Source organism: Siniperca chuatsi, linkage group LG2, assembly GCF_020085105.1.
Source record: "Siniperca chuatsi isolate FFG_IHB_CAS linkage group LG2, ASM2008510v1, whole genome shotgun sequence".
NCBI classification, from domain to species: domain Eukaryota; kingdom Metazoa; phylum Chordata; class Actinopteri; order Centrarchiformes; family Sinipercidae; genus Siniperca; species Siniperca chuatsi.
Window position 1 is genome coordinate 3743959 of NC_058043.1, and position 23198 is coordinate 3767156.

A 23198-nucleotide genomic window follows, 5' to 3' on the forward strand; every position below is an offset into this window, starting at 1 on the left:
AGAAATTCTTGTAGGCATAAAACAGAGGCAACAAGTTGTTCATGTCACAAATATATCAAGGTATGGTAATTAGCAAAACATCCACTTTATGAAACCAAACAAGTTTTTATTTTTTCATTACATCTGTTGTAATAACAATGTTGGACATTATGTTCCTGAACATGTAATTACCTGATCTTCTGTTGTTAAATGGCTCATCTGCATGTTCAGTTAAAAAGATTAGGTTAAATAGCTAAGTAGCAGAAAATTACATTTTCCATCACATTTCTTTCTGGTTTTCCTCCATCTTTGCATTTCTCTTTTTCCTTCCTTTCTCCTTCTCTCCCTTTCTTCCATCTTCTTCTTGTTTCTTGATCATATTCTGTCTTTCACTCGTTTCCTTCTGCCTTCCTTTATTCTCTCGACTGTCTTTCTGTTCTTATCTTATTTCCTACCCTCACTACTCTTTCTCCTTAATATATCTTCTTTCCCTCTTTCCATCTCACCTCCCCATCCCTCTCTTCTTCTTCTTCTCACACTTCCCCCTCAATTCACCCCAATATCTCTTGGTATTATTTCCTCCATTTCTCCACTTCTGAGTTGAACTCTTATCTCACCTTCCTCTCTCTTTTTCTCTCTATTCATCTATCTCCCTCCTATTCTTTAGAAGCGGCGTTCAGGGCGTCAGGTCAAGAGGAGGAAGTATAACGAGGATTTGGACTTTAAGGTGGTAGATGATGATGGAGAGACTATCGCAGTTCTTGGAGCCGGTCGCATCTCAGCGCTCAATGCCACCGCTCTGGCGTGGCAGGCTGAGGTAAGGAAGGACATGGACTACCTCTCTTTGTTGCTGTTTTTTGTTTCTTTTGTTTCTTCCTTTTTTCTCTTTATTTCAGTTTCTATTCTTGTCTCATGCTACTTCATCCTCTTTTTAAAATGCACAAGTAATATAACACTATAATGGTAATATCCAGGTATTGAATAGTCTGTGTCGCCCACCGCAGATATGTTGAGGATGAGAAGTTTCTGGTTTCTGTCAGGTTCCCACAAAAACGTTAGTTAGTATGTGTGATGAAACTGCCAGCCAAATTCCTGCCAATTTAAATGCCAACTTAGTGTAACATGGCAAACAGATACACTTAGTTGCTAGTGTTATGTCCACCTAGCTAAAGCAGTCGAATATAACAGTCTTGCAATAGATCCTAACTTCATAAAGGTTATAATATTCAGTTTTTGTTGAAACAAGAGGTTCTCATTTTATGGTCATTTTGGAGGCTGTAGTTTTATGCTGCTCTTGGATTGGATTGAATCATTGATATGAATATGGTGGACAAACTGTTACCTCTCAGTATAATACAGTATACAGATTTTGTGTGTAACGCACATTTTCAGTTATGTGAGGTATTCTGTGAATGCTTTTTTTAGATGGAAATCTTTATTATATTGCTGCTGTCTGAACACAAACTCTGTGAACTGATCCCTATCCTTGTAGGGCGCTAATCTTTTCTGTCTTTCTCTCCCTCAGGAACCACCTGAGGACGAGGCCAACATCATTGAGAAAATTCTATCTGTCAGAATAGTGAAAAAAGAGGTGAAGAAGAACGAACACACACACACACACACACTCACACAATTTCATGAATGAATTAACAATTTTTTGTGGATTATAAATGTATTATGATGTTTTTTGCTCTCCTGCTGCTCTCCATATATTTATTTCTCCTCTCTCTCTCTCTAGACTTCATCATCAGAGGACCAAGTGGAGGAGACAGAGGAGTTTTATGTCAAGTACAGAAATTTGTGAGTCTCTTCATCATTTACATATATTGGCATTTGATATGTTAGACATTTAGCTGACACCCTAAGGATTTATATTTCTCCCAGCACAAGTGCGCGCAGGTTACGTTGGCAGAATGTAACCATACTGAAATATCTCAACAACTATTGTTTGGATTGCCATAAAAAATTGCACAGACATTTATGATCCCCAGAACTCCACTGACTTGTGATCCCCTGACTTTTCCTCTAGCGCCTCCAGCAGGTTGACATTTGTGGCTGAGAGAGAAATGTCTTGACAATTGTTGGATTGATTACTGTGCAATAAGGGTGTAAGCGGTTTGTGTATTCGTCCCGAACCGTTTGGTACAGGATGTTCGGTTCGATATGTGACTTTGTTGGATCGGTACGCCCTGTGACTATTGCTATCAAAATATTCTATTATGTCGACTACTCGCACGCAGGGAACAGAAATTCTAGAGGAAAGTTGTCGCATGCTAGTCGGCTTAGCCAGTTTAGTTAAGATCATGTAGTGTCGCTGCCTCCGAATGTTAAACACAAATGAGAGACCAGAGCTGGAGGATCCTCCTTGACATACATCCACTGTATGGGAGCATTACGGTTTCCCGGTTAGATATGATGGGCAATTATGAGTGTCACACTGTATGCCGACATTGTTCAACTGAAGTTGGGTATGTCTGTGGAAACACTCATTTACGACGGCGTCACCCGAATGTATTGATGAGCAGAACGAGACAAAAACAGGCTGGAAGGCGAGTCCTTTTCCCCACAGCGTTCAGGCAGCCTCGGTCTTCAGATTCGGACCGTGCCAGACAAGTAACTAATGCTATAGGAGTGTTTATCGCTGTGGATAGGTGACAATACTGCATTTTAGTCAGTCTGTTGTGCCTGCCCTGTCTGAACGCATGGTTAGGTTTGTTGAGTCCTGAGTCCTGCAGGTCTTTGGACTGTTGGTGGAAACTGATGCACCCAAAGGAAATGTGATCGGTGTGCCGCTTGTTACGAAGCGACAAGGGAAGGGAAACCTGCTTAAACGGAGTGCATTCGGCATGAGGCAGCAAGTATGATGCTTTCCACTTGGATTCAGCCACTACAAGCCATGTGAAATATGTTTTTATTAGACTGTATTGTTTACGATGCTGTTGGTATTGTGTTTACTTGTCGGACAGAGTAACCGTTTCAAGTCAGCATAAGTGTTTTGTGTGCTGAACACAAATGGAGAGGAAACCACGTCCATCCAGCTCAAACCAGTACTGTGCCAGTTGGGTTTTGAAGCGCACCCTGGGACAAAATGTAAACTCCACCCAGGAAGGACAAAGGCCTGAGACCCCCAGAGCTGCTTCTTTAGGCCAATCACTAAGCCACCTGACAGATGCTTACATGATCAAAGAAACATCCTGGGTGACACCATGAGGTGTTAAAAATCACCCTCATGATTGATGAAAACATTTAAGGAGGGTCTTGACTTTGTTAGAGCTGCTTAGTTAATAGTTTTTATGACACTTATTTCTCCCATGGAAGTTGACTTTGCACACATGGCTGTGTTTTAGCATTGGTCTATTCTCCAGAGTCAGTAAAGTGCTTCTCAGCAGTAGCTGTTGAGGGAGAGCTGAGAGTTTTTCGTCCTCTCACCGAGGCTCTTCCAGACAGTCTGGGGGATCTCTGGAGACCCTCTTGTTTGTTCCAGCACTTTGTATCTTTAAGAAAGGTCCTACACAGATATGCCGTCATTATTATGATTGTAATTTATTCTCAGGGGTGATGAATAAAACATAGTTTGCTTGAGTTGAATCAAACTGAATGGATGTGAAGGCTTTACTTCTCCATGACTGTATTTAGAATAATGTATTCACAAATTCTAAGTTACAGAAAAGTGCCCCAAGTATAATATTTGTAGCATAAAAATCATTATTAAACATAATGCATTATCAAATGCACAAGTAGTTGCATTGGCAGTTTAGTAACTGCATGGTGCACATACTATACACTAAACACTGCAGTGACATTTATATTTGTCTATTTATAGATCGTGGTTTATGAATTAAATCATGCATGTCAAACTGTAGCCATAGTAACAACATTTGTTCTGCTTTCTTTCCCATCGACTAATGATTAGGGAATTCTTCATCAGTGCATATATCACAGAGCGAGACATCCTCATTCTTCCCGTTCTGTCAGATTCAGTGGTGTATGAAAATCATTGCCTATACAGTCAACACAAAATTGCTTGGTTTTGATTATATTACCATTGTATTTTGATCCACCAAATGCCACTACAGGCGTTTGGCAGAGACAGTTACTTTTAAACTTGATTTTAAATAATTTCATGACTGAAATATTAAATTATGCAGTACCTAGGCTAAATAATGGTCTCAGGATATTTTATGCACATTGACAACAAGCTCGTTTGGAGCTTATTAGTCTGGTTTGTTGGCCAAGGTGAGAACAATGCAAGTTGAACTCTAGTACTAAACTGACAGTACTAAAAAACGGACCTGAAAACTAGTCCTATTTCAATTAAACTGTGGTGCTGTTCTGTGCTACAGGACTGATTTCTTTACATCACTGTTTTTCTCCTGACATGCACGGGGCAGTAAATAATAAAATAATAAAAAAATAATTGAATAAAAAATTTACAACATACAAACAGGCAAACAAAATACATATGCTTCACAAAATGAAAGCTGTGTTAATTCTTTTGTTATTTGTTATTTTAGTTCTTACCTACATTGCAAATGGGCCACTCTGGAAGAGCTAGAGAAAGATCCCAGAATCCACCAGAAGATTAAACGCTTCAGGACCAAACAGGCGCAGATGAAACACCTGTTCACCGAGGTAACCGTTAACATCAGCTGTTTATTGTCCTTATCTACTGTTCAGGTCTGGATTGAAGGCTAATCTTCTCCTTTTGAGTCATGTTGGACAAATTTGTATTTTATAATCTAGCAAAGCCATTACCAAAGCCATTTTGCCCATCACAAAGTGATTAGGAAAATGTAAACGTGATTACTTCATGTGTATAATGAATGGGCCACACTGCCCGATAATTCACAACACGTTCGTCCAGTGTTGCTGCAAAGTGCTGAAAGTGCTATAAAGGTCAAGAGGTTAGCTCTAACATGCTGTAACCAAGGCAACCAACACCTTGACATAGAAGCATAATTTGGCCTTTAATATGTAATTTCAACTTCATTGTAGCGTACCTTGTCAGACTTCATTGTTGGCCTCTATCAAACTTTTCAGGTCAAGTGTTAAGTGGTGAGGGAAGTAGACAAGTAGCACTATTCTCTCTCCAACAAGAATCAGCAGAGTTTATGGAACATGTGGCTCTGATATTACGTAATGTCAAGTCAGTTTTATATACATCTTAAAATCACCAGGTTGTCTCAGAGGACTTTACAGTCAGTACACACAACGTAAGGGGAATGAAACAACAGAGTCTGTCAGGATGGACAGAATTAAAGTACAATAGACATACATGGTAGAATGAAATAGTGGTAGAATTATAATATGGAGAAACAGAACTACACTGTTAAATATTTTATAATATTAAATAAATTCAAAGTGTAATAACCAATGACAAAGAATGCCATTAATAACCACTGGCATATGTTTAGGCTATTTTTTAGGGTTATTTTTTGGGTAATTTTACAGCTTCTTGCATTCTTTGCACAGACTATTGCTTTATCAAGGTAATCTCTGACCTGATTAATAATCAATATTCTCTTGCTCTTCACTTTCTCTCTCCATCTCGCTTTGTCCATTTTTCTAGCCCGATGAGGATTTATTTAACCCAGACTATGTAGAAGTGGACAGAGTGCTTGAGGTGGCTGTTACCACAGATACTGAGACCGGAGAGGTAGGTAACACATAAACACACACTCACAGCAGTGTTTGTCTGGTTTGAAAGCGGTTATAACTGAAGGTCCTCAGTGTGGTGGTACACTCTTAGTCCTGTGGCACAGATACACACACACACCATGTTTTTTCTGTATGTTGTTGTAGGAGGTGACCCATTATCTCGTTAAGTGGTGCAGTCTCTCATACGAGGAGGCGACGTGGGAGCTGCAGGAGGACTTGGACCCAGAGAAGATCAAAGAGTTTGAGGAGATCCAGAAACTGCCAGCAGACCTCAGACACATGGTGAGTGGAAACATAAAAAAAAGATGAGTAAAAATGAGAAGAGAAAAACTTGATGTGTTTGATGTGATATTTTGAAACTGAGGAGAAAAATGTAGTTGAATTTTGCGAAAAATCTAGTATAGAGTATCAATAAAACACAGGTTCAGTTTCAAGGAGAGAATGGCAATTTCCAGATCTTACTAAGCTTAGAAAAAGCACAACATGTGTAGAACTTTTGACATATTATAACTCTTGTTTTTAAAAGTACTAAATAAATAAAGTTGTGATTATTATAGACCTACGTACTTAACTGTGTAAAGAGAAATAAGCAAAAAGAAAATCTATTGAAATGAAAACCAAGAAAAGACTTTGACATAAAGTTAAACAATCGAACAATGTATTGTCACTGTAGCAGTCAACCTCAGATATAGCCCGATGATCAGTGTGAATTTCGTTTCACTTCATTATTCAGTCTAACATCGTGTTCATGTTAGCCGGTTTCTGCATGGCTGAAGGTTTTTTTGCCTTAACTAGTCCGCAGTTACTGACATAATCGTCCCAATCCCGTCATTTTCAGTCAACTCAGAAGCTGCAGTACTATTGGCTCGGAGCAGTTAACCCAACATTTGTAAATTGAAGAAATATGCTGATTTATGACTTCTTATTTCTGTGAGTGGATGTACAACTTTTATAACTGTCTGTTTTATCCACACAGAATTTTTGTGGCTCATGTGCAGGCAGGTGACGTCTTTATTCTTAATACCACCTAAAAGTTCTGATTGGCTCCGTTGCTTTTCCAGCCAGGGAAACAGCTGTCAAATAGCACATCACCGGACCTATTTGAATTGCTGAAAAAATCTGTGGATGTGGGCAGCAATTCAGATGTCTGGAACCAGACTATCTTAGCTAAATAGTGAGCAAAAATATTTGCATTTTGAGTTTAGGTTGGTAGGCCTTTTTCTGCCCACATCTCTACAACAACTTACCCTTAAATTCACCATATTGGTTTTGTTTTCTTTTTTGGTGCTAATGAGTGCAAACGTATTCAGTGCTGTGCGGCTTTCTTCTCCAGCTGGAGTTCCGCATCAGGTCTGGTTTTGTGTTTGCTTTTGGAGGTGACATTGAGGTTTTAAAACCCTCTAAATCAAATCCATGTGAACCATCTTCTGTTCTGTGACCCACAATCCTCTCCACATCTGTACTGTACTGTTTAGTGTGTCCATCATTATGAAGCCCAGACATCAAAGGAAAGGCCATTTAACGTGAGAAAAACACAAAGTTGTATTTATAAGTCATCAGTCTCCTGACCAGTATAACAGTGCATTTACTTTGCTGGATGTTGAACACAAAATTGCTGCTTAAATAGTCTCTCTCCACTCCTGGGAGATATAGGAGTGAGACCTGAGCAAATTATTCTTGCTCTTTAGCCATTATTTATTTCAAAACTAGTATTATCACTTATTACACCCTGGCAGCAACAACTACTTATTTTCTTATTTGTCCATTCAACCTCCAAAATCAGAGACTGAGTCCTCTCTTACCTTTTTAAATTGTGACAACTCATTTACCTCCTTTCTGATTTATTAGGGGGAACCAAATAGTTTTAATATGTGATATACTCCTAGTTCTTTTTGTTGGATAAAATCTGTGTAGTGTGGACGATTCCAATCAGAAAAAACAAACCTTTTCACATCATATCTAAATAAGGGGTTGTTAGTAATCATAGTTTTTTAATAATCCAACTTAAACCTGATAGATGGTAGCAAAATTTTCCATTTACATTTTGTTTGGTTATTTACTGAAGTTGTGAAACCACTAGTTAATGGAATAACAATACTGAATAAGAGAAAGAATAATGTATGTATGTTTGTGTGTGTGTGTGTGTTCATATTGTAGGAGCGTCCTCCTCCAGAAAAATGGCAGAAGTTGGAGCGCTCCAGAGATTACCGGAATGGAAACCAGCTCAGAGAATACCAGTTGGAGGGAATGAACTGGTTACTGTTCAACTGGTACAACAGGTGAATACTGCACACAACACACTGGAACAACTGGAACAACACAACAAAAGCAATTTAATTGGTTGAGGTTGAGATCATTTTTGCTGACCTCGATATTGCCCATTGTTTTTACATGCATGTTTTTGTTGTTTTTTTTACATAATGTCACCAACATTTTAGCCAACATGATGCCAGAATAAACAGCATGGTTTTCCCTACCATTACTTTATTGCCTGTTAAGGAATGAATGACTCTGTAACCTACCCCTGTGCCAAATGTTTAATATTCATTTATGTGCAGTTTTTGTTAACAGTGCCTGAGAGTCCATTTTATTTATTGTATTGGTTGTATGATTTTATTTGTTTTTATTTATGATATTTACATTATTTTTTCACATTCCAATTGCAATGTATTAATATTCTTAAGAATTCTAAGTTAATTGAAAGGGTGTACTTGCATTATTAGGCTTATAATTATATCAGTGGCATAAAATGGTCTTAAAATGACAATAATATAATTTATCACAATTATTTCTGGGACAGTATATCGTCCAACAAAAGTAGTTATCGTGACAGGCCTAGAACTACAACTAAACTACTACTAAAACGCAAAAACCCTAATTACCTTGAGTATATTTCATTTCATAAGTCCTAACCTTAATCCTAACTAACCCAGACTAAAATCAGCCCTCCTGATCTGAAACAAATCCCTGTCGCTAAAAGAGTTTCATTGACCGTAAATACAGTAAATGCCTCTCACAGGGAGGACTCTCTTTTCTCTGCACTGCAGCTGCATGAACTTTCTCAACTTTTTTAACACTTTGCTTGGGTTGGACAGTGACATTTTTATTAAGACTGGTTAACTTTATGTTTCATATGGCAAGCTGGACAACAACAGCCTGAAAGTAACAGCTTTAGAAGCTGATGAAGTACGAGTCAAACTCCTTCTCCCCAGGCAGATTAAGTCCAAATACATCTAAACACTTTGTCTTCCTTTAAAGATGGGGATGATTTTATATATATATATATATATATATATATATATATATATATATATATATATATATATATATATATATATATATATATATATATTTTTTTTTTTTTTTTTTAAATAGCAAATACATAGCTGTAGCCAGAGCCTTTTTAAAGGATAGGTTCACATTTTGTTTTTGTGAACCTTTAAGTTTATTTTAAAACATGACGATATGTACATTGAAAGAGTTCTTGGTTGCTGTACCTTCTCCGTACTGGCCACAAAGAGATCCCTTACTAAAACGTCATTGTCATTGTCATTGTAAGTGACAAAATCCACCGTCCTCGTTCTCTGTAAAGATGCCTTTTAAAGTTCAGCTGAAGCTAATATGAGGCTTCAGCAGTCTGAGTTAGTCAAATCAAGTGGGTATCTTCCAAAGATATTAAGAAATTCCCTCTCAGTGCTTCAACGGACATTGAACCAGGCAGAAGGATGGTACTAAAAAGATAGGAACTTTGGAAAATACTCATTTAGCTAATTCTGACTGATGAAGCCTCATATGAGCGTCAAATAAACTTTGGAATGTATATTGAACTGAATGAGCGTTGACATAAGCTCATGAACACATCGAAGAAAGTCCCTATGCCGCATAATTGCTCCATGAAGGATAACTGCAGAAAGCCAGATTGAAGACTTGCAAAGTCATTATAACACGCCAGAATTCCACTTTACTGTGTTTTTTCTGAATTTGATGTGACCTTTAAAATTAGCATTTTATTAAGGAACTGTTTTCTGAGACAAGACAAGTATGTTTACACAAATAGTAGTGGACTAATTGGCTTAATTATTGTATTAATGTAGCATAAATGGATGTATTTTATTATTATTATTATTATTATTATTTTTATTATTATGACAGAACATAAGACTCCCTCTGCCATCTCCTGCTCTCTCACACTGTCTATGTCTTCCTTCCTAGAAAAAACTGTATACTTGCAGATGAGATGGGGTTGGGAAAGACCATCCAGTCAATCACCTTTCTGTATGAGATCTTCAACATGGGGATCCGTGGTCCCTTCCTCATCATCGCCCCCCTGTCCACCATCACCAACTGGGAGAGGGAGTTTCGCACGTGGACACACATGAACGTCATCGTGTATCACGGCTCGCAGATCAGCCGGCAGATGATCCTGCAGTACGAGATGTTTTACAGAGACCCACAGGTAATGTTTGAATGTATGATTTTTTTTTTTTTTATCACTCTGTACATAGTAGTCATCGCCTCTCATCGATCACCCAGTTAATGAGTCAGCTGTGTGATGTTTTTATAAATGGACCTGAAGGTAGAAGTGAGTGGGTGTCTTTTATTTCTATCTGGGCGAGAATCACATACCCTAAGGATATAGAAGTGAAGGAAATCTTCGAAAGTGCTGACTTCTTTAAAGGAAATATTTCCCACATATCCATACTCTGTTGTGAATCATCTGTCTGTGATGTTTCATTTGTTTCGTTATTTCGTGATAAAGTGTTACTTTTTTGTATGTATTAGTTGAATAACCTGCCTTGTCTGTTTCTGCTGTAATGAGTAATTAGTGAAGAGTAGGGAAAGTCTTTGCATTCAGTGTTGAGTTGTTCAGGTTGGTCAAGAGAGTGATATCCGTGGTTTTCTTTGCTGAGTTCACCACAAAGTTCAAATGTTTAGTGGCTGTGTTGCATATTGGTTTATTCTGTCTCTTCTAATTACTGATTAAGACAAACCCTTGGAGAGAGAGCATGAAGGTCTGTGTCTCAGCAGTCCCTGCAGAGTGCAGGGAGGATGTTGTAGTTACAGGATAACAGCAAGGTCACAGAAATAGGCAAAGACCATACAGCTGCATATAGGGAACGTCTACGTCTGAAACCTTTTCTACGATAGAACACTCCTGGACGAATGAGGGACTACACCGTCTTAGTGTTATGATGTATTTCTTTGTATTTAAGGAACTATCTTTAGGGAGGGGGCTAGGTTTAGAATTAAGTTAGGTTATACAGTAGCAATGGTTATTGGACAATTTAACTAACAACAGAAGATATTACCCAGTTGCCTTTTATCCTGATGTAAGTCAAAACATCCGTGATGTTTAAATATTCATGTAATGCACAATGAGTTAGGTGGTGCAGATCCTTGTTAGTCTTCAGATCACAAGATATATGGAGATCTGTGAAACCAAATTAATGCAATTTAGATGCCTTGTAATTTTTTGTTTAATTGCTCTTTAGTAGTTTCTATTTTTAATTCTGTTCTTATTTTTGTTTTATATACCAGTATTTTTTTCTTTAATCTACTTATCTGTGCTTATTGCTGTCCTTGTCTTGCTGAAACACCTGAATTCCCCCTCCTGGGGATCAAGAAAGGCTTATCTTATTTTATCAAATACACAATCACATCCTTGTCTCCCATATTGTCACACTGGCCTCTACAGCACACTTCACAACATTTGGATTGCTCTGAAGACACCGAGGTGTATGCTGGAGTGTTTTTATTGCCAAAGCTTTGACCTTTTTGAGACTCTTGAACAGTTCCTATTGAAGTGTTTTTTAACCCTATGATATACAGTAAGGACAATATAAGGACATAGTTGTGTTTCTTCTACTGACATAAGCATGAGTAAGAATTCATTAATCTTTAATCCCTTTAAGGTTACACATGTAGTGAAGAGGCGTACTGTTGGAGATGAATTTATTTTTATGGTTAAGGTTTAGATAGTTCATTTTAATGATTATGTTTGCATGTAATGTAGTTCAATATGTTTCATTGGGGTTTGCTGGTAAGTGAGCGCTGTCCACCTTGTGATCATTAGCTGTATTTCGGTGCTGTATCATCATGATAATTCTTCAGAGGATGGCGACTATTTAAGATCATCTTTGCTGGGAACAACTAAACTGTGATTTAGCTGAATATTATTCTTTCTTTCCTTAGTTTCTTGCTTTCTCTCTCTTTCCCTCCTCCAGTGTCCATCCTCCATTCAAGAGACTTTTGCAGTGTGTTCGACACTGTGGATGTGATGTACATCCATAGCACATTTGTCATTTATCTCTCTCTCTCTCTCTCTCTCTCTCATTGACCTCTTTTTCCCTGGACCTCACTCTCCCTGCTGGGTGGCTCCATCTCTGGCCATAAAGTGATCGGCATCTTTGACATTTTCTTGGTGGAACACTTCAGCTATGTAGTTATTTAGAATGACTCTTTCCTTCTCTTTTACTTTCTCTGGTATTAATATTCACAACTTAACAGGTTTTGTATTGCTGCACGTCCAGTCTCAGATGAATACAGAGTTATCATTACAATACTGTGTGCAGCTAATAGTCTTGAATTTGACTTTCTGCAGATATCCAAGGGGAGTGAATATTCATTTTGATCATGTTGATACATTTGCCTGTTCAGCAGTTTTAACATTTTTGGAGGCATTTAGTGCTTTTATAGGAAGGTTAAAAGTGAAAAGAGACTGCGAAGAATGCCAGAGTGAGGCATGACGGGCAATGAAGGTCCTCTGCTTGATTCAAACACAGGATGTCGCAGCTGCATGATATCCATCCCTGATATGACCGTTTAAGTGTACCGTTCTCACCCTCTCTCTCTCCGGCCCACAGGGTAACACTATCCCAGGTGTGCTGAAGTTTCACGGAGTGATCACCACCTTTGAGATGATCATGGCTGACTGTCCGGAGCTGAAGAAGCTCCACTGGCGCTGTGTGGTGATCGACGAAGCCCACCGACTGAAAAACAGGAACTGCAAACTGCTGGAGGGACTTAAACTCATGAACCTGGTCAGTCTCTCTCTCTCTCTCTCTCTCTCTCTCTCTCTCTCTCTCTCTCTCTCTCTCTCTCTCTCTCTCTCTCTCTCTCTCTCTCTCTCTGTGTGTCTGTGTGTGTGTGTGATTAATACAATGTACAGTACCTTTATGTGTGGCATTGCAGCTGTAGGAATTACTTTTAATTTTTTTTTAATTTTGTCATGTAATATAAATGTCAGCAATGTCACTGTTGACCATTAAGCTGTGAGGTGAAAAAGTCCATTATTTTTTATTAATGGGAAGAGCAACACAGTTTTAGCCTTACTTATCCTCTTATACCTGCCCACCTTTCCTACTTGAACACCTTTATTGGTACACGTGTCTCTTCTTATTCATTCATCTGTATATATACGGTATACAGTATATTCATCTGTACATCTTGATATCTAATCTTGTTTCCCCTGTCTCTCCTTCTTTCTTGTAGGAAGGATTGTTTCTATTAAACCCCATGGGGTCATTTTTCACTTCAGTGTAAATAACTCATTACAAGCAGCAGGTTCTGTGTGATGTTTCATGTTGTTTAAATATGTTCCTGTCCATGTTTCTAACAGGAACAGAAGGTTTTGCTGACAGGAACCCCCCTGCAGAACTCAGTGGAGGAGTTGTTCAGCCTGTTGAATTTCCTGGAGCCGCTGCAGTTTCCTTCAGAAAGCACCTTCCTGGAAGAATTTGGAGACCTCAAAACAGATGAACAGGTATGTTGAGATAAGTGTTTTAATACTACATGTGGATACAGTACATCGTAGACTTTAGCCAGGCCAAAGTCTCTGTGTGGGATGGCTTTTGCTGTGAAAAGCAGCTACAGGACATTGTGGTGTTTTGTATTAAATGCATCCTAACATTGCTATTCTCTCACCCTCACCCTTTTTCAGTAGCTCTGTGTCCATGTGTGTGTTGTTTGGGATCAGCTGTGTTTTGTTTTCTCTCATCTTTTCTTTTCTCAAAACAAAACACATTTGATGTAGAAAAACACTAGTATGGACATAATGAGGAAGGAAGATGCTTGGCATTTTGTCATACAAGAAAAAAATGATGTATGTAACATTTGCATATATGTCCCATTCACACCTCCTGTGTTCTCTCCAACAGGTGAAGAAGCTTCAGGCCATTTTGAAGCCCATGATGTTGAGGAGGCTGAAGGACGATGTAGAAAAAAACCTGGCGCCTAAAGAAGAGACCATCATAGAGGTAGGGCTCTGTGTGTGTGTGTGTGTTTGATATAAACAGTCACTTAAATGAAGTGATTCCTCGTTTTCAGCATTCTCATACTTGTACAGTTTCTATGTTTAAGTAACACTAAGCTCTTTCCAGTGCTGCAAAGAGCTTCTATGGCACTTCCTTCTGTTTTGGCTGAATGATTTATGTAATATCAGACAAAAGCTTCATTAATGTGGCTACAATAATGAGTCAAGTAACAGGCAGGTTTTTCTCTACTCGAATTACTAGCGTTTGACTCACAAGAATCTTTTATTGTATCATATCTAACATGTTTTTAATAACAACTAAATTCTAAATGAAATGAAATTGAAAATTTAATTAAAATGGGAGAAAAAAAAATCCAGTATGTGAGCTCAGTGGTTGGCATCCTAGGAGAGGATCCTAGGTTCAGACCATAGACTGTATAGTCTGCTGAAACCAGCCACCTGTGACGACAACCACCTGTCACACAAAGCCGCCATGTTAATTATGCGTAACTTTTAAGCCTTAATATAATTTTAAACAGGTGAGTTAGATAAAAATTCACCCCACGTACAGTTGTCATTAATGGGGAAATTAGCTATAGAGACCAAATCCGTTTTTTGTGCCAGGTTGTAAATATGTTTTTCTGCTGTGAAGCATTTTAACATGGGGCTCTATGGGGACTGACTCGCTTTTGGAGCCAGCCTCAAGTGGCCATTCGAGGAACTGCAGTTTTTGGTACTTCCGCGTTGGCTTAATTTTTCGGCCCAGTAGGTTGCCGCTTGCTTCAGACCCGTTGCAGTCGACTGGGGCCTTTCGGTGTGGAATTTGCATGTTCTTCACGTGTCTGTGTTCATTTCCTCAGTGTGCTCCAGTTTCCTGTCATAGTCAAAACAGATGCAGCTTCTGTGAATTAGAAACTCTAAAATTGCCCTTAGGCGTGAATTTGAATGTATTTGCCTGTGTTTATGTGTGTCAGCCCTGTGACGGACTGTCCAGGATCCTGAACAGGCTAAGTCATAAATACAATAGGTGAATGGTTGGATGGTTTTAGTACTGACTAGACTGTTTTAGACTAAAATTGCAACGTAATGTATGATTTAAATGCGCTGGCTAGGTGGAGACGCTAGATGGAGAAAACATACTGCAGAAGTACCATATTGCCAGGCTGTATACTAAAACAAATTTGGACTTTTTTCCTCCTTGTGGTGTTCCAGGTGGAGCTGACCAACATTCAGAAAAAATACTACCGAGCCATCTTAGAGAAGAACTTCTCCTTCCTGTCCAAAGGAGCAAACCAGCACAACATGCCCAACCTCATTAACACCATGATGGAGCTCCGCAAGTGCTGCAACCACCCCTACCTTATCACAGGTGAGAGCAGACACACAAGCACACACAAATATTTTCTTTTACTGAGGATTTCCTTAAAGTTACAGTGATCGATATCCCTCTCCATATCTTAAAGTCTGGAAGTAAAGCCTTTCCTTTCTCTTCTTTTCCTTCAGGTGCAGAGGAGAAGATTCTGGAAAGCTTCAGGAAGAGCCACAGTCCGGACGCGTTGGACTTCCAGCTGCAGGCCATGATCCAGGCAGCCGGTAAACTGGTGCTGATCGACAAGCTGCTGCCCAAACTGCTGGCCGGGGGACACAAAGTCCTGGTCTTCTCCCAGATGGTCCGCTGTCTGGACATCCTGGAGGACTACCTCATACAGAGACGGTGAGCTGGGATGATAGGGTGGGGAGGAGAGGAGGGAGGTTAGATTGAGTGAGAAAGTAAAAAGGAAAGAAATTAAAGAAAAGAAAGGAATAGCAATAAAGGAATTGCGGAAGGAGGCAAGGCAAAGATGGAAAAAGCAGAAAGGAGATTTGGGAGAGAATGAAGAATGTGATGCAACATTTGGCAGAAAGAAGAGGACTGGAAAGAAGCATTTTTACCCTTGACATTTATTTGCCAACCCATTTCTGTGTTTTCTCCAGCTACACGTACGAACGCATTGACGGGCGTGTGCGAGGGAACCTGCGGCAGGCGGCCATTGACAGGTTCTGCAAGCCGGACTCGGACCGCTTTGTTTTCCTGCTGTGCACCAGAGCCGGAGGGCTGGGAATCAACCTGACGGCTGCAGATACCTGCATCATCTTCGACTCAGACTGGAACCCGCAGAACGACTTGCAGGTGGGCAGAGAGCTGGGAGACATGGCCGAAAATGTAACAGCGGTACAAGTTTACATATAGGTGGACAACATTTATCACTATACTGTACTGCTGCTGAAGAGACCAGAATGTCAGATGCTAAACAACTTAATCTGTGTTATCAAAACATGACAACACCGAGATCTTCTATCTAAATAACGCTCTCTTTTGACTGTAGCTGTTCGTTTTAGCTATTTAATATGTAGTGGCATTTATGATGCCTTTTGGGACTGCAATAGTTGACAAAATGAGTGCTTCAAAGAATGACTGTCTTGAATAATGAAGTGAGCATGCAATGTTACCTGACTCTGTGGGTATGAATCTTTCCCACAGTTTTGATGCAATGGATATTTCCATTTCCTGCCAAAATATTTTAACACTCAATATTGAGTGCAATTTCAAAAAATGTTCTTCTTTTAATGTTTGGGACTGCTCTTTATTGACACTTGAATGTTTCTGGTGAGGGACAAATATTGTGTTTGTTCTCCTTGCTAACCTATTAAACATGAAGTACATAATATATATAATATATTGTCCTTGCAGTGAATTTATTCTGCTAAGTGTGCAGCCTAATATTTCTTATCAGTCACTCTGATTAAACTTCCTTGATCTTGCATCAATTGTAAAAACTTGCTGTTAAAAAATCATGACAATGAGCTTTTGCTTCAATATTAATACAATTTTCATTATATTGTATTACAACTTTGTAACCATAGTGAGGTTGTAACCTCAGTTTACACCCACTGTGATTCTTTTTTTTACCTTAGCTTATGCACAAAACCCTTAATGCATCCAAGGCATTCTTAGGTCTGACTGCGCAGTAATACATTCTGCTATTGTTATGTTTAATATCTTTTTCCTGACCTGCTCCACGTCAGGCACAGGCACGCTGCCACCGGATTGGCCAGAGCAAAGCGGTGAAAGTCTACAGACTGATCACCAGGAACTCGTATGAGAGAGAAATGTTTGACAAGGCCAGTCTGAAGCTCGGATTGGACAAAGCCGTCCTCCAAGACATCAATCGCAAAGGAAGCCTCAACGGGGTGAGAGATTACTTCTTGTTAGAGTTTTAATAGATATTATAAGATTGTTGGATATTGCACTGTATAATCTTGGAGGTTTTCTTCAGGGATGTTGTCACAAATTACAAGCTGTACGTGGTTTAGGAATAAAAAGAGCATAAATTCTAACCTGTGTGGCCATTTGTTGCTGCAGGTGCAGCAGCTTTCTAAACTAGAAGTGGAGGATTTGTTGAAAAAAGGAGCATACGGAGCACTAATGGACGAAGAAGACGAGGGCTCAAAGTTCTGTGAGGAGGATATCGATCAGATACTTCAGAGACGAACTCAGACCATCACCATCCAGTCTGAAGGGAAAGGGTCCACGTTCGCTAAGGTACTTAGATACAGAACTTATCCATTCACAAACTCCTAACAACTACAATATATCGATGTAATGTAGGAAAAAAGGTGTAGTGTAAACCCTTAAAGCCAACACTTGAACCCTTTTGTCAGGCCATCCTCATCTCCATTATGAAGAAAATATGCATAAATCTATCTCTCTTTTGCAACATCTGAGATGGTGGGTGTAATCTTGTAAACGTGTATATTAGGGCTGTCACAATATACATTTTTCACTACATGATGTGGCCAAAAGAATTAACGATATTATCACAATATCTAGAAAATTAGAAGAAGAAAAAATAATGCTATCAGTCAAATTCACCTTTTACTTTGTTTATTGTGTGTTTTGTTTTTACCGCCACCTAGTATGACAAAGCAAGAACGTAAAGAAATGGAAATGATTTAAGAGGCGCTGTATTATTTACACGATATTATCATATGTGTATTATTAACATGATCAGTATTTTGTTTTTAAATATCATGGATACCGTCAGTACCAGTATCGCAACACCCCTAGTATATATCAAATCATGTTCAGTGTGAACCGGTTGTCTTAGTGAGGGCCTTAAATTGGACTGATAGTTGTGGTCTTGGCTTCAAATGGTGTTTTACTTTGTCCCATAGTCAAAATGCAGTTTCAGAGGCTTTTTGGAGGAAACACTGAATACTTGGAATATTTTGGCATGAAGATCAAATGTGAAGATAGTAAATATTTGTGGAAAAAAATCAGCAATTGGCAGCTTCAGTCCAAACATTTGATTGAATGCCAACATCTGTCAAAACTCAGTTAACATCAACCATCTTTTTTGTCTTTCTGTTTTTCTTTCTTCAGGCCAGTTTCATCTCATCTGGTAACAGAACAGACATTTCTTTGGACGACCCCAACTTCTGGCAGAAATGGGCCAAGATCGCTGAGGTGGAGATTGACTCCAAATCCGAGAAGGTACAGAGAGATGGAGAGAAGAACAGATTTAAGAATGAAAGCAGGGGGGAGGACAGGAACAAAAAGAAGTAAATGAGTTTCAAAGAAAAGGGACAGAAAATGAGAGGATGGCACAAAAAGAAGGGAGACAAATAAAGAAGAAAAATGAAAGTATGAAATAAATAAAAGTAAAGAAAGTGACAGAAGGGAGAAAAGAAAGGTGGACGCTGAAGGGTAAACAGGAGAACGAGTAAAATGAAGAAGTCGAACATTAACCACTGAACAGGAGATGTATGTCCATCTTGCACAGGTAAGAAGAAGGTAGAAAGAGTAGAGAAGGATTACTGGGGGAATGGATGGAGAAAGTGAGATGGGGAACAACATACAGCTTGGAAAGAAAAATGGATCCGATACAAGTTAGTGAACACAAAGATGGAGGGAGGGGAAGTTAAGCTGAGCTAGGAAAATTGGGAAAAGAGTTAACAAGGGCAGGATGGAAATGAGAGTAAGAAATGAGGATAAAGGAATCATATTTTCCCTTTCCTATTCCTTTTTCTCTCTCCTCTACTCTCCTCTCCCCCCATCATAACAGATGGACTGCCTTAATGAATGAAGCAGATTGCACACCTACTAAGCACTGCTACTGTCTTTATACGTTGTGTGTTTGTGTGTGTGGACCATGACCTGTACCTTGAATCCCTAATAATTGACACCCCTAGTGAACAGAAGTAATGTGTATGTTGGTGATTTTTGTCTCTCTCCCCCTTTTTTCCTCCCTCTTATGAATACAACCAGAGGATAAAAACTGCAAAATCTATCTATATACTTGTTTTTCTCATTCAGACTAAATTCTTCTCTCTGACGCAGGAGTCCTTGGTGATCGACACGCCTCGGGTGAGGAAACAGACCCGTCACTACAACTCCTTCGAGGATGACGAGCTGATGGAGTTCTCAGAGCTGGACAGCGACTCGGAGGAGCGGCCGTGTCGGACTCGCCGCCTGGGTGAACGCAGCAGGCGGTACCTCCGTGCTGAGTGCTTCCGGGTTGAAAAGAACCTGCTCATCTTCGGGTATGACCTGAGACGTTGAGACATTCATAAATGGCTTCATATTTACACCTCAGTCCACCGAGCAGCTTAAGTCAAATTTGCAGAAAGAAATAGTTCCTTTTCCATGTAACCTGGAGAGCATTTCTGTAGCAGCAAAAGGTTTTGTACTGTAGGTATGAATAGACAGGCTCACAAGTTGACATCTGATAGCTGACAGTTCCTCGTCCTTGGACAGCCTAGCATAACAAAATAAGATAAATGACTAACCACATTGTATGTGACTCCTTTTCATTTCTTTCTAAACAGTATGAACACACACATCCCTCACACCTTGCAGCCTAAATCATAAACCTTGTGGGATGACAGCTTACTAATACTCAGTCCAGTAAAAAGCTACTTGTGAGCACATATCTTTTTGTTTACAAGGTTGGTCTGTTGAAAGCTCAAGACTGAACATAAATGAGCCAAAATACAACAAAGCAAATTTCATTTTGGTTTAAAGTGAAGAAAATAAATTCTATTTGTGAGATATGTATCTATATATCTTTTCAGCTGAAACATTAAATATATACACACACAGTATATATTGCTCCCCACCCTTCTGTCTCTCTATCTTTATCCTTTGTTCCCTATCTGCATTTTTACTTCGCTCTCTATTCTTTACTGTGTCTTTCCAGGTGGGGTCGGTGGAAGGACATCCTAAACCATGGTCGGTTTAAATGGCACCTGGCAGAGAGAGACATGGAGGTGATCTGTAGGTAAGAAAAGCAAGTCTTCTATGTAATTTTTTATTTTAAATTCTGATCTGAAAACAATCCAACTCATACGAGCAACTGGACACCAGGGTCTGAGTGGTAATGACCAGGCACTATACCTTCAAACATAGTAGTAAACATTGCATGAGAGTAGTGTGAAAAAATTAAACAAACTTTTTTTTCTTATGCAGGGCTCTGCTGGTTTACTGCCTGAGACACTACAAAGGCGATGACAAGATCAAGAGCTTCATCTGGGATCTGATTGCACCCACCAAAGAAGGCCAGGACCAGGCGCTGCTCAATCACTCTGGTTAGCATTTCACCGTTAACTTGCACTATAATTTTAGCCTATGAACTTATACGCCACCACTTCAGTTGGCATTGAAAGAGTATTCCACAGATTTAGCATTGCACTCCTATAACTCACGATATAACTCACTAGATATCGTCTTTTTTTATTCTAAGCATTCTTCTTTCTTGTCAAAACCTGCCGCCTACATTACCCACAATGCAACGCCACCACCAACAGTTCAGTCAGAGATTGTGGTGTATTATGCTAGTAGTGGCTAATGTAGCCTCTAACCACTAGCCTCAAGCAGAGATGAGGAGCGGGCTACAGAGGTCTGGTTAACTAATTTCTTTCTAATGCAAAAACCCTGAGATTGTTTTAATGTTCTAACTTGTAATCTTCAGACCGAACTGACGCTCACTGAAGTGACATCACTTGAGGACATTGAGCAGATTTCTCGCAGCTCCCTCTCGAACCACAACTTTTTTCACATAGGAAGTAGTACTCGCCAACACCTGTAAACAGATTTTGATGTGTAAAATTGGTTCCCCTTTAACTATATCCATTGACTTTCATTGTAATGTTTTGTAGGACGAAACGTTTACCTTTCAAAATAATTTTAACTTAGAATCTCCCACTCTGTCCAGCACTTTATTGCTTATTTTCATTAAAATGTTAGCATGTAGTTCAGTATGGTTAGTAATTAACAAAGTGGATTTGCCATGATTGGATAGTTATGTTTTACCCTCTCTTTCTTCCTCCGTCTTTGTCCCAGGTCTATCAGCTCCAGTTCCTCGGGGTCGGAAGGGGAAGAAGCTGAAGAACCAGCTGAATGTTCCTGAGGTGAAGAACGCTGACTGGCTTGTCCACTGTAACCCTGAGGTGGTGCTGCAGGATGAGAGCTACAAGAAACACCTCAAACAACACTGCAACAAGTCAGTTTACAAATTATTTTACTAACTCCAATTAACAGGATTAAACTGTAGTCAAGTGTTGTGTAATCTCGAGGTTGTCCTAAAGAAACACCTTAATCAAACAGTCCGTTTTGAAGATGAAGTACTGCAATTAACTATATGAACAAGCTTGGCGAGAAACAGATTGGTCTTTTCTTTGTGCTGCAAAGTCTAAAAGATTTTTATGCCTCCGCGCTGGCAGCATCTGTGGCCAGAGGCATTTTGTTTTCGGGTTGTCCGTCCGTCCGTACACCTGTACGTTCCATTCTCGTGAACGCGATATCTCTGAAACGCCTTGAGGGAATTTCTTCAAATTTGGCACAAACATCCCCTTGGACTCACATTTGCAGTGTTGCTGAGATTACAAAGCATCTGCTCAAAAAAAAGAACGATATTAAAAAGCACAAAGAAAAATACACCAATAAAAAAACGTTTACTGTCACACACTGTTAGGAGTAGTTCAACCAGTCTGAACAAACTGAACTGCAGTCCATTCAGAGTGAGAAAGTAATCTATTACTGTGGTGCATTTATGATACAAAGTACAACCCTTTCTCTCCACAGGGTGCTACTGAGGGTGCGGATGTTGTACTACCTGAAGGTGGAGGTTTTGGGTGAGGCCGCCAATCAAGCGCTAGAGGGGATACCTGCCAGGTATGGAACAGGCACCATTGTTTGATCAGATGTTTGGTTGACGTTGATAAACTGTTGATTCAAAATCTTGATGCAAAATCTGGTAAGAGATTGACGTAATGATTTATTTATTCATTGAATGCTTTTGTCTTCCTGCTTGTTTACATTAGCAGTAAACAAAAAAATGTTGTGATGAAACTGAAAGTGCTTAAACACTGTCAGAATGCCATTTGACAGATTTCTGATTGTGTGACTGAATGTTTGTTTGCATGTGTTTTCGGAAAGCCAGAGTGTCCTGACTTGACACTGACAGCGGTGACTCACTGATTGTTTGCATGTGTGTCTGTTTGTGTTGACAGTAAACTCGAGGTGCCACTACCTGACATCGACTACATAGAGATTCCAGCTACATGGTGGGATACCGAAGCTGACAAGTCTCTTCTCATAGGAGTCCACAAACACGGTGAAGACTGGTGTCAACTTACAGTTTGACAATTTCAGTTTTTTTTTTAAACTTTCTTTTAGGTTTATTTACCCATGGGATGTGGCTTTATTTTTTAGTAATTATGTTTCATGTTGTTTGAAGATAAGTCAGTGGTTATTGGCTCACAAAATTGCTTGTCCTCAGCAGTTTTCAGCATTTGACTTTTAAAATATGTCAAGAAGGTTTAGATGCTGTGAAACACTGTGTTTGAAAAGTCATTCAGGGCACAAATGTGGCATCTGTTGTTTATGTATGTGTGGTGTGTTGTGCCCCCACAGTATTTTTTATTATTGTGCTTAAAACCCAGAAACAGCATTAGACCGTCATGGGACACTAAAACACAAATTATTGTCTGCTGTTTAACAGGTGGGTGACCCACCACTATATTTGCAAGGGAACACACCTGTGTGTGTATGTGTGTGTGTGCGCGCACAAGTTTTTTTTGTGTTTCAGTGGGGTGTGTATCTATCAATGTGTTTCCTTGAACAGGCTACGAGCGGTACAACGCCATGCGTGCGGATCCAGATCTGTGTTTCCTGGAGAGAGTGGGAATGCCAGACGTCACGGCGCTGTCTGCTGAACAAGGAGGAGGGGAGGGGGTCCCTGACATGGCTGACAGGTGGAGTACTCACATG

General features: G+C 39.5%; 1 protein-coding gene across 10 annotated transcripts in view; it reads left to right on the forward strand.

The window, feature by feature from the left end:
- The window catches only part of chd6 (chromodomain helicase DNA binding protein 6), a 105754-nt gene that overhangs the window by 52383 nt on the left and 30173 nt on the right, over positions 1-23198 (forward strand). For all 10 annotated transcript variants that reach the window (XM_044217513.1, XM_044217530.1, XM_044217522.1 and 7 more), the window contains 24 exons: positions 647-796; positions 1505-1570; positions 1718-1779; positions 4494-4611; positions 5549-5635; positions 5782-5919; positions 7795-7916; positions 9850-10093; positions 12501-12677; positions 13256-13399; positions 13794-13892; positions 15101-15257; positions 15392-15602; positions 15863-16058; positions 16955-17119; positions 17292-17471; positions 18312-18422; positions 19269-19471; positions 20128-20208; positions 20397-20515; positions 21270-21429; positions 22011-22100; positions 22439-22542; positions 23053-23182. In XM_044217513.1, coding sequence (XP_044073448.1) covers positions 647-796; positions 1505-1570; positions 1718-1779; positions 4494-4611; positions 5549-5635; positions 5782-5919; positions 7795-7916; positions 9850-10093; positions 12501-12677; positions 13256-13399; positions 13794-13892; positions 15101-15257; positions 15392-15602; positions 15863-16058; positions 16955-17119; positions 17292-17471; positions 18312-18422; positions 19269-19471; positions 20128-20208; positions 20397-20515; positions 21270-21429; positions 22011-22100; positions 22439-22542; positions 23053-23182 — 3314 coding nt within the window. The remainder of the gene's footprint in view (positions 1-646; positions 797-1504; positions 1571-1717; positions 1780-4493; positions 4612-5548; positions 5636-5781; positions 5920-7794; positions 7917-9849; positions 10094-12500; positions 12678-13255; positions 13400-13793; positions 13893-15100; positions 15258-15391; positions 15603-15862; positions 16059-16954; positions 17120-17291; positions 17472-18311; positions 18423-19268; positions 19472-20127; positions 20209-20396; positions 20516-21269; positions 21430-22010; positions 22101-22438; positions 22543-23052; positions 23183-23198) is intronic.